Source organism: Palaemon carinicauda, unplaced genomic scaffold (assembly GCF_036898095.1).
Source record: "Palaemon carinicauda isolate YSFRI2023 unplaced genomic scaffold, ASM3689809v2 scaffold297, whole genome shotgun sequence".
Classification (NCBI taxonomy): Eukaryota; Metazoa; Arthropoda; class Malacostraca; order Decapoda; family Palaemonidae; genus Palaemon; species Palaemon carinicauda.
The window spans coordinates 102,925-115,000 of NW_027170634.1; the positions used below are offsets into that span (position 1 = coordinate 102,925).

The window sequence follows — 12,076 nt, forward strand, 5'->3', positions numbered from 1 at the left end:
ATGAGACCAACGTTTTATCTCTATCAATATAAGCTACTTGATTAAATAACACTATGTAATTAACCTCTTTGGGTCTGTCAATCAATACTTGACAGATGACTAAGTTCTTTGATAATGACAAGCAAATTTACCAGATAGATTCTTGTGTTGATCAGTCAGAAGAGGTGTGTGTGATCAAGATAAGGCCTCCCCAGTTACTAACTGCTGGTGATAAGAGGGCAAATCTTGCTCACATAAACAACGACAGATTTGCTTGATTGCATCCATTGCTTTCATTGAAAAAATTAAGCACCTGGTAGTGGATAAACTATGGTGGGTAGCAGCCAGGATAGAGAGGGGAGGTTAGAGGACATGAGGCTATGAGGAAAGAATATAGTTCATATATATATATATATATATATATATATATATATATATATATATATATATATATATATATATATATAGCCTCTGTACCATGGTCTTCCACTGTCTTGGATTAGAGTTCTCTTGCTTGAGGGTGCACTCAGGCACAATTCCATCTTTTTTTTTTCTTCCTCTTGTTTTGTTAGAGTTTATGGTCCCTCTACAAAGAATGAAGAGGCTTTTTCCGAACAGAAAATATAAATGGTCATTTGACCCCAGCTTAAAAAAAATGTCTGGATAATGAAATGCTGTTAGTATTTTTGTTATAAATCTTTCCTTAGTACCTGTAGTGTATGCTATAATTTTATGAATAGTAAGTCACACCTTAATGTAATAATAAAAAGACACCAACAATTAGCACTCAAAATCACTTCCATATATGAAGCATTCAAAGAAATTGTGATTGTTCTTAAGCTAGTTGATATGGTGATATTCCCGAGTTCTTTCTGCATTTCTTGCTTTGAACTTTGAAATGTTGTTTTCCAACGCGGAATGTCGCTGTTATTTATTGGAATATTCTGGCAAGAGGAATGGTTTTGCAGTCCTTTTCTGTTAATGGGTTACTCCGAAAAGACGTCTGGTCCCAGTCTGTTACAGTAGTCAGTAGCTAGTCTCATTTATTTTTAGTATAAAATGTGGCCTGGCTCTGTAATCTCATATACTATTCTAAAATGGGCACTTTCTTTGCAATACTATTTAGTGAGCAATATCTCTGAAAGGGGACTTGGTCTGGAAATTTTATTTTTTCAATTTTTTTTCTGAAAAGAGGATTGGTTTTGCAGTCCTGTTCTGGTAATGGGTTACTCTGGTTCCAATCTCTGTTACAGTCGTCAGTTACATAGCTAGTCTACTGTAATTTCATTTATTTTAGTATAAAATGTAGCCTGGCTCTGTAATCTCATATATTTAATAACTATCCTAAAATGGGTACTTTCTTTGCAATACTATTTAGTGAGCAAATTCTCTTAAAGGGGCCTTTGTCTGGAAATTTTATTTATTCAACTTTATAGAAAAGTGTCTTGATTCAGCAGACTTCTTTAGTTAGTTAACAACTCAAATGAAAAAAGGGCATAGTTGAGCAATCCCATCTAACCCATTTAACTTACTTGCAAGTTAGGTTCAATAGTTTTAATTTAGTTAATAACATTCTGTAAAAAGAGGTTAGTTCCACAATCCCACGGCTTCATACAATCTATGAATCATTCCGAGAAAGGAGTTGGTCCCGCAATCTCAGGAGTGTCCTGGAGAGTTACAACGCATTTTGATGACAAGGCACACGGAGAAACTTCTTGCTCTAGCAGATAGATGGAGTTAGTTCCTGTCTTCAGGATTCCTCGAGGAACGTAGAGGGTCACTTGAGGACCGACTTCTGGCCAGTAACGACCCAGGTTGAAACCGTTCACCCAAACTATTCCCTGAAATATGATAAGTGGGTTTAACATGAATAAAGTAATAGACATGGTCATGTTTATTAATAAAATAGACAAATTAATCATTACTATCATTATCATTATTAATTAAGCTACAACCCTAGTTGGAAAAGCTGGATGTTATTAGCCCAAGGGCTCCAACAGGGGAAAAAAGCCCTGCAAGGAAAGGTAATAAGGAAACAGAATAGTGTAAGTGTACCCTCAAGCAAGAGAAGACCATGGTACAGAGGCTATGGCAATACCCAAGACTAGAGATACTTCTCTCATACAGCCCATCTCTTGAACAAAATTCCCCTGAAAACAATCTATAATCTCTCGAAGACATTGCGAACTAACCTTTCTCCATCCATCTAATTTGAGAAAAGTATCCTGAGGATGAGCTGCATCTTTTGGAATAGAAAACGACCCTCTGTAGAAAGACATCCCTCCCTGAGGAGTACCCTGTAATTGGGTGTGTCTCAGGAGCTGTTGTGCCAACGTTTCCTCAAGATTATCCAGTGCTGATGACAGCCGTTTTGTATGAGTGACTGGGATAGGGGTCATCCTCCAGTTTTTCAGCTCACGGTCTTCAATGGTTGGCTTTGTTGTTAAACCCTGTGGAACATATAAAACAAGTGATAGTGGATTAAGACCTACGGAATATAATAGCATTCAACGTTAATGCATAGCTCAGCTGTTCTTCCCTTGGCTTTTATAGTTTCAAAAGTATCTCGTGCGGAGATCACTGAATATTTTATGCTTCCTCAGGGCTCTTCTAAAGGAATGGTCCTTAACTGAGATGAAATCGATGGCAGATTTCCTTATAGAAATTGGAGAATTTGGTGATAAGAGACAATGAGAACCAATGAGAAGCAAAGAGCATAAAGCAATGCAGCTAGGGCTAGACACTGAAATAACCCTTAGCCATGACATTGAACTCTTTTAATCTTGCACAGGAAAATAGCTCTTTATTTTTAATTGAAAAAAAATCATACAGTGTAATGTAATTTTGAAAGAGCAACTTACTACCAGTATGCAGTAGTGTGATCCTATAGAAATTAAGTTTAGCCTAGTTATTTTTATTAGTTATTTAGTTATTTATTTGTTGTTATTTATTTGTTATTTATTTATCTAGTTATTTAATTATTCAGTTATTTATTTATTTATTTAATTATTTACTTAGTAATTTAGTTAGTTATTTAGGTATTTAGTTATTTATTCATTTAGTTAATTAGTTATTTATTTAGTTAATTAATTAGTTATTTATTTATTTAGTTATTCGGTTATTTATTTAGTTAATTATTTAGTTATTTATTTATTTAGTTATTTAGTTATTTATTTATTTCGTTATTTATTTAGTTATTTATTTATTTCGTTATTTATTTATTTCGTTATTTATTTAGTTATTTACTTGTTTATTTATTCATTTATTTATTAATCATTGTTAAATGTTTAGTTAATTATTTAGATTTTTAGTTATTGGAGATTTATGTGTAAGAATTACTCATAGTGTATATTTTACTTTGTAATATAAAGCAGTAATATATCTAATAAAAATAGATGCCTCAGTATCAAATTGCTTCGTTCTACATTATCTACCATTCTTGGATTGTAATCATCATGATACACAGTTTCCTAATACCTCAATACATAGATGAATTTGTATCTTTCAAACTTAAACGCCTCATTAAGTCTTCAGGAAATACTAATGCTCACAGAACGAGCACAAAACACGGACCACTTATCACACACTCTCTACTACCCACTAGCTATAAGCCCAGGGACCCCAACAGGCATAATATCCCAGTGAGGAAAGGAAACAGGGAAAAATAAAGTATTTTAAGAATAGTAACAACATTAAATTAAATATTTCCTATATTATCATTTTTATTATTATTATTATTATTAAATGCTAAGCTACAACCCTAGTTGGAAAAGCAGGATGCTATAAGCCCAGGGACCCCAACAGGCATAATATCCCAGTAAGGAAAGGAAACAAGGCAAAATAAAATATTTTAAGAACAGTAATAACATAGAAATAAATATTTCCCTACATAAACTATAACAAATTTAACAAAACAAGAGGAAGAGAATTATGATAGAATAGTGTGCCCGTGTGTACCCTCAACCAAGAGAACTCTAACCCAAGACTGTGGAAGACCATGGTACAGAGGCGATGACACTACTCAAAACTAGAGAACAATGGTTTGATTTTGGAGTGTCCTCCAAGGAGAGCTGCTTACCATAACTAAAGAGTGTCTTCTACCCTGTCTGACCACCTGACGTTAGAGAAATCAGCCTAAAACATTCAAAAGGGTGTAAGGTATTAGCTCTTCAAGACTGACCTTGAAATCATTGATACCCGGACCGAAGCAAACGCGTCCTTGGCTCTCAACGATTATCGAAAGGGTCTGATTAGGAAGAGATTGCAGGGGAACGTCGAAGAGCTTTGCCTCCCGGGAGACCATCCCGACATAATGTTGATCCACAAAGACATAGCCTCGGTCATGTACGTCGCTGATGGTGAGTCTTGCAGGGTCAGGCTGTCAGTGATAAAAAAAGAGAAACTTTCAGTTTTCCACAATACTGTGATAATAGCCAATCATATTTCGTATTTAAATGCTGGATACATTCATTCTCCTATCTTATAAAAATTTGGACTGGATAGTTATGTGCTTATTTCTAAATACTGATTTTTAAAATGAAATTGTTTTCCTCAGTGTGTTTCACAAAACTTTTTATTTTGTATTGAAAGTTAGATAGAAATTATCTTTTGGACCCCAAGTCATTACTTTCTGTTCTCTTTTGAAGTTTACGCTAGAATCTTCTTATCTTACCAACAATTAGATATAACAATTATCTTAATATGTATATACATGCACTAGTTTGTATGCAAGGCACTAGAAGAGTTGGAAGACTCAGGCCTACATGGCTGGGGACTATAAAGCGCAAAGTGGGAGATGATGAATGGAGAAGTATTGAATTGAAAGCTCAAGATAGAGATGACTGGAGGAATCTAACCGAGTCCCTTTTGCGTCAATAGGCGTAGGAGGAGATGATGATGATGTATGTACATGCACTTTGAGGCCTTTCTGTCGGCGTTATCACTCACCGTTCTGAAAGGAATTACCGTCTCGTAGAGAACGAGGCCGCTAGGGACAGACAGTTCCTCGAAGGTTAGAGGCCACATAGCGCTTACGGACTGTAGGATAGTTTTCAGCTGCAACACGCTGCCCAAGATTGACATCTTCACCTCCCCGTAACTATACTTGGGTGATGGTGGTGGGACATCTCCAGGAGGTAAGGGTAGATACTAAAGTGGTAAAGAAAAGTTTTTATTAATTTGCATAATCACAGATATGATGATATTTTGTTAAAAGAAATAGTTTCAGAATTATAAACGCGAACATAACTGGAAGAACCAACTGCAAACTTAGTATTCAGTAGAGCTGTAATGAAAAACTAGACGAAATGAACAGTGACCTTAAATACTCAGTCTAATGCAGGGAGAATATGCTATCCCATTTGAACTATTCCCCCTCTAGAAATTATATCACTTGTTAAGTGAAGGGCTGGTTAGTTTTACTGATTCTTTCCTGCAATGAACAAACCCTCTAAACACATTCAGCCAGTCATCTGAAAGAAGTTCATCAATAACATCTATAATGAGCAAATCCTAAAACACCAACTAATCAAACTCTATGAAGGAATTGTTTCGATGTTTGCCGTAATGAACGCACCTTAAAAACAATCCAGACAAACCTTTTGAGTGATGTTTCTCAGCAACCAGTACTTTTCGGTAGGGTCCCCAGCCTCGTTCAAAGGTGCATCGTAGTCGTAGGATGTTGGACAGACTTTAAAATTTGATCCCAAGTTAGAACCTAAAGGAATAGTCAGTGAGTTTTATTTAGTGTGGGTGGTAATGTCAGAACAGACTTTAAATTTCGATCCCAAGTTAGAACCTGAAGGAATAGTTTGGGTCGTAATGTTAGGGCAGTCTTTAAATTTCGATCCCAAGTTTGAATTAGTCGTAATGTCAGGGCAGACTTTAAATTTCGATCCCAAGTTAGAACCTGAAGGAATAGTTTGGGTCGTAATGTTAGGGCAGTCTTTAAATTTCGATCCCAAGTTTGAATTAGTCGTAATGTTAGGGCAGACTTTAAATTTCGATCCCAAGTTAGAAACTGAAGGAATAGTTTGGGTCGTAATGTCAGGGCAGACTTTAAATTTCGATCCCAATTTAGAATTAGTCGTTATGTCAGGGCAGACTTTAAATTTCGATCCCAAGTTAGAACCGGAAGGAATAGTTTGGGTCGTAATGTCAGGGCAGACTTTAAATTTCGATCCCAAGTTAGAACTTGAAGGAATAGTCAGTGGGTTTTATTTAATCCATTCACTTGAATAGCGAATTGAAGCAGGGCAGTGAATCTCAGCACAAAAGCTCTCATTGCTTATCTTTGGTGTTTGTAATTAAACTCAAGAGTGAAGTTGACTGTAGAAGCGGGAGAAGGATGAAAAGGCATTGGTCTTACCTGCACCAAATCCAAACGACGTCCCTCCATGGAACATGTACATGTTGACGGATGCATTTAGCGATAACATGTCATCTAGAACTTGTGCAACTTTCTGTAAATGGAAAAATTTCTTTGTTTTTTACTAGAAACTACAAGATGAATAACACACCAGAATTAGTTTTTTATATTATTGAAAGTATTGAATAACCTTCAACCGATGAAACCTAAAACTGTAATGTATAGCAGGGTCCATTCTGGAAGTACACGCGCAATAAATTTTTTAATGACTTTATAAAGGTTAAGGAGGGAATCTATCTTCAGAGATTGTAGGAGAACCCTCGTCTCGGATATAAACCAAACAAGAAACTTTGGAACAGGTGTCGCTCAAAACAAAAACAAACAAAAAGGTGAACAAAATTGAAATTTATGGTCTTTAACATAATAAAAGTAGCATTACTGAAAGGATGATACGGAATATGATGCATAACATCAATAACAATAAGACATATCTATAAAGGACTTGGACCTCTTAGTGTAATATGAAGGACTTAAATCTCTTAGTGTACTATGAAAGACTTAGATATCTTAGTGTACTATGGACTTAAATCTCTTACTATACTATGAAGGACTTAGATCTCTTAATGTACTATGAAGCACTTAAATCTCTTAGTGTACTATGAAGGACTTTGATCTCTTAGTGTACTCCTTTTTTTTCTCATTGTAATGGTAGTTACTCTGGTAGTTATGGCTTCAGATAAGTCCAATTTAATCATTTTCAGATGTACTAATGCTACTTGTCATGATACAGCCTTCCTTCTGGTCCTTCAAACATTTTGAACAGACAATATAACAAGTTTTTCCCCTGTCCTTTATTCTTGAATTACAATGACTAAAAGGGTATTAATTAAAGTAGCAACAACCTATTTTAGGTAAACAAGATTAGTGTTGTTACATTTGTGTACCTAAAATTTTACCTATTGATAACAGCCATACAGTTTTCCTGTCATAGTTGGGCCTGGTTATGACAAGTGATGGGAAATGGAGAGGAATAGGTGGAAAGAAGTATGGAAGTAAAGCAGAATGTTAACCAGCTGGAAGGGGCAGAACGTTGTGGATAAGGGGAATAGAAGACCAGATGGGATTCCAATGAAAATAACAGAACAACTGAGAAAAACTCTTGACAGTAAAAACATTAATGAAGGAATTTTTAATACTGATGCATTGGGTTATGAATATTTTACAATGCATCCAACAGAACTTGAACAACTTATATGCGAATTATAGTTTACTCATTAATTAACTTACCTCACCATCAACGGTACTGTGTGGTTCTCCCCAGTGGTCTAACCACCCAGGATAGTATTCCGAATTCACCAAGGGTCCATGTGGTTGGAACAACCTCATGGCACCAAATGCTTTTTCTAAGTCAGCTGCAAATAAACAATTATATAAAGCTTTTGTTTAAAGGTTCTAGTTTTCTAATCAGCTGTCTGAATAGTTCAAAGCAATTATGTGTTGTCATAACTTCAGTTTCTTGAAACTCTTCTGGCAAATTTTTCTTAGGATGAAATCAGAAATTCTTTGACATGATTATAAGATGGATCAGTGATTAATTGATTATTCATAAAAAGAAATAAATTAAGCTACAGTCCCCTCTGTGAAATATTTAAAGGAGAATGGAATATTAGTGGTCTGTCTACTTACCTTGAGGCCCAAAGTCGACAGTTGAGAAGATATCTTGAATTTTTCCACACTTGAGGTAGCCCACCCCATCTCCATCGGTTGTAAAAAGGAGAACAGAATCTCCAAATGCTTTTTGATATAGCGAGCGTAAGTGGGCAGTGTAAGCATAGTCACAAGCTGGGTAACTCCCATATTCATTTTCCACCTAGATATACATGGAAAGAGAATGAGAAAAATCCTACTAAATATATATTCAAAGTTCTAATAAGAACTTCGCACTCCCCAAGAGAGGTTAGTTCACCAAACGTTCAGCTGGGCTCCACAAGGCACTAGAAGAGTTAGAAGACTCAGACCTACATGGCTGAGGACTATGAAGTGCGAAATAGGAGATGATGGATGAAGTATTGAATTAAAAGCTCAAGATAGAGACGCCTGGCGAAATCTAAATGAGGTCCTTTGCGTTAATTGGCGTAGGAGATGATTATGATATATTCAAAAATATGTTAAAAAAATTGTGCATCCATCATGAAATTTGCTTATATTTTTCTGGTAAATCTTGGCAAGTGACCCACTGCATATCAACATTCAATAACAGTATAGGTCAAGTGTCTGGAGTCACCGTACCCTAGGATAGGTTATGTAGAATGTGGCGCTACGCTTCAAGACAAAAATTTGTTGCCAAGCTCTATTGGGTTTACCAATCACATGAATTATTTTAATTTTAATCTTTATAAGCTAAAAATTTATAGACCATCTCACTATGATGATGAATTCCCACCTGCATCATGATTATAGGTCCTCCATTTTTGTACAGCAACGGCTTGACCTTTGGGAACATCACGTTGACGAACCAGTCGTCGACTTCCTTTAGGAAAGCTGTGAAGGGAAAGCAAAATGTATTTGCATCGACAGTAGATAGTAAATGAAAAGAAAGATATCTCAGATCTGTATATAGCAATTTATATACATATCATGTTATGAAATGACTTTCAGACCTAATTGAGACTGCTGCTTTCATGTGGACTAAGAATTGATGAAACTTGCAGAAGGCTTGGGAGACATTTATAAGCAGCCGTGATTTACTATCAGATCCGATAAGCCTGCGCGTATCGTCTTCAAAATGAACTTACTCTGAAAAATGGAAAATGAAGTGGCCACTCACTTGGGTCACTGCTCCTCAGTCTCATGTCCTGGTTCTTCCTAAGCAGCCAATAGGGCAGTCCCCCCTGCAATGGAAATGCATGCATATGACTGCGTAGTCCTCTTTCTTAATGCATAAATAGACACAATTAAGTGTAATTTTGGAATGAATCAGTACTTCCAGCAGTGACAAATTACTGCTTGACCTTCGACCTCCTAGTATGACCTTGACTGACCATACATTTATCACTTTATACATATGACCCGGACTCCTTAAATAAGGAGTCCTGGTCATACGTGACTGGAGCTGTGAAGATCATTCAGTGCTGAGGTATAACTGAAGGAAAAGCTTAAAAGTCGTGTGAGACCAAGGTAGAAGAATGGAGGTGAAACAGAGGTAAAACAGAGGGCTAAAATATGGTTGCAGCTAAGGACGGTGTAAAGAATATATGGTGATGCTAACAGTACACCAAGTGAAGTGTCATTTTTTTAACATAGAGATAATTATTATTATTTAACTGTACCATTAGGCCCTATTTCTAAGACACTCGGGTAAAACCCTTTCTTTTAAAAAGTTGGAAAATTGAAGCAAGACGAAATTTAAAACGAAGTCGAAAAGCTAAGTAGTAAGAGCTCAAGAGACATAGAATTTATATGTCATCCTATCAGGAGTAAACTTCAACTGAGGATATGAAAGCTGCAAAGAATATAATGATCAAGAGTGTTAGGAGTCTGCAAATCTCCAAGCAAGCTGAGCAGTTTATTTTTTTTATTCTTACTAGCTAAGGTACATCCCTAGTTGGAAAAGCAAGATGCTATAAGCCCCTGGGCTACAACAGGAAAAATAGCTCAGTGAGGAAGGGAAATGAAGAAACAGAAAGAATAGTGTGTCTGCGTGTACCCTTAAGCACGAGAACTTTAACCAGAGACGAAGGAAGACCATGGGTCTCTTTTCTGCAAAATGTTACCAGTGTTATTTATCTTCAAAAGTTAATCACCTATTGCCAGTCATGAGGGTCATTTACAGTACTGTTAGAATGTCCATGTAACACCATTCGTAACTTTCTTTACTTTATTATGTTAACAGAAAACAAATTATATGTTTATACTTCTATGCACATTACTCTCAACACACCCTTCATAAATGTGGGACTCCCTGGTTCAAGTCCCACTCACGGCTTGACGGATTTCATGGGTAGAATCTGACACCTTATCAATTCCGCAATCTAGGTACGGGGAGATTTGGCATGACAAATAGGTCTACATGCTAAGTCATCAGCAGCCACTGCCTGGTTTCCATGCTGCTATCATGGATGTAAGGTGTTTGAGTGCAGATCTTGTGTTGATGTTCAGTCTGTAGACCATTTTGCAACGGTTCTAAGAATCGTATTCGGTCTCTACCCCTCATGTGCAACCTTTAAGTAAGAATAATCTTGGTATTAAACATCACAAGGCATACTCACCATATCTCTCTCAGCATCTATAAAAGGTCCAAGACGTAATATGACGAGCAAGTCTTCCTCTTGAGCAGTGCTTATGAATTTCTCAACGTCCAACATCCCACTGAAGTCGTAAACATCTGGCTCGGGTTCGTGGCTGGCCCATTCGACGTAACTGCAACAAGTTAAACTCATGAGTGATGAAGGCATGTTACATAACCAGCTATTCTGAAATACTCTGATGAGGTTTTTGAAAAGTAATATGAACTTTGATGAAGGAAAATGTACTGTGGTAACGTGTTCGCCTAGCGTTCCTATGGCAGAAGATCTGTCCCAGCCCGGGACTGTGAGTTTAAACCTTTTACCGGGGAGGCCACTGCTGTAGTTGGGCACCACAGTGGGGGGTTGGGCTTGCCCAGCTGATGTTCTGGTGAGCATCTATTCAGATGAAACTGGAATTGAAACCAGACACCTTTAACCTTAAACTTTATGTGATGGACCATTTGAGGGATGATGGGACGGTATCGTAAATGGATTTAGTAGAAGATTTAGTTAATCAGAGCCACTAATTTTCATTCAGTGACCACAATGATTTCTTTGTTGTTATATTCTAGAGAATTTTGGTCACTCCCATCTACTGAAAAAATAAAATTAGAAGTACTAATTAAACGAATTTCCCCTTCCTTGGTGGATGGAAACCTTCACTTGCAGATGGAAAAAACTATCTAGGGCAAAGTGATGCTTTAGCATTTAGTGAGTTATTAGAATCATATCAATTGGTGAATTATGTCGACTGTGCAACTACTTCAACTGAACGAACAAAATAAAATGACAGTGAATGTCCTGTAGAGAGTAGGGTTCCCCTGCTATATAGGACCGGAAAAACAACCATCAAAGTTCAGTAAAAAGTAGGCAAATATAATAATGTGAGATTACAATCATAGAGGTCAGAGGTGACCTTTTTGTACAGGGGATTTTTTTCATCTAAGGGTACATTTATTTATGCAATAGGAAATAAACAAAAAGGTGATCATGATGAACCTTTTCCAACCCATAAAACTGCAATACATTGCAAAAGTGGGGACTTGAACCCAGGAAATCCTCCAAACCGTAGAATCGACTTACGTCTGGACAGCGTTGAAACCTGCCATTCTCAGCTTCCTCAGACGATCCCGCCACTCCGAAGGCAACACGCGGAAGTAGTGGATGGATCCGGATATGTACCGGAAGGGTTTGCCATCTTTCAGGAAACGGTCGTTCTCGTAATCGATCGTAAAGCTTCGGTTACTCGCTTGTGCCTGGTGAGGAGTAGATGTGTCTAGAATGAGCGCTCGGTAGGGATACACCTCGGAGGAATGATACAACTGTATTTTTCCTCCAAGTGATATGCAACACCAAATAAGATAATGACAAACCAATTAATGTGAGGAACAGCTTCAAATTTTCCCGTCTGGCTGTATATTTAAATATATATTTCTTTCCGGGC

General features: G+C 36.9%; 1 protein-coding gene across 1 annotated transcript in view; it reads right to left on the reverse strand.

The window, feature by feature from the left end:
* Positions 1 to 660: 660 nt before the first annotated feature.
* Positions 661 to 12,076, reverse strand: part of LOC137636431 (beta-galactosidase-like) — a 13,887-nt gene continuing 2,471 nt past the window's right edge. Inside the window, exons 3-14 of the mRNA XM_068368850.1 lie at positions 11,716 to 11,888; positions 10,615 to 10,765; positions 9,174 to 9,237; positions 8,790 to 8,887; positions 8,033 to 8,216; positions 7,634 to 7,758; positions 6,347 to 6,440; positions 5,577 to 5,695; positions 4,927 to 5,127; positions 4,160 to 4,357; positions 2,172 to 2,429; positions 661 to 1,820 (exon numbers count right to left, since the gene is read on the reverse strand). Coding sequence (XP_068224951.1) covers positions 1,605 to 1,820; positions 2,172 to 2,429; positions 4,160 to 4,357; positions 4,927 to 5,127; positions 5,577 to 5,695; positions 6,347 to 6,440; positions 7,634 to 7,758; positions 8,033 to 8,216; positions 8,790 to 8,887; positions 9,174 to 9,237; positions 10,615 to 10,765; positions 11,716 to 11,888 — 1,881 coding nt within the window. The 3' untranslated portion in view covers positions 661 to 1,604. The remainder of the gene's footprint in view (positions 1,821 to 2,171; positions 2,430 to 4,159; positions 4,358 to 4,926; positions 5,128 to 5,576; positions 5,696 to 6,346; positions 6,441 to 7,633; positions 7,759 to 8,032; positions 8,217 to 8,789; positions 8,888 to 9,173; positions 9,238 to 10,614; positions 10,766 to 11,715; positions 11,889 to 12,076) is intronic.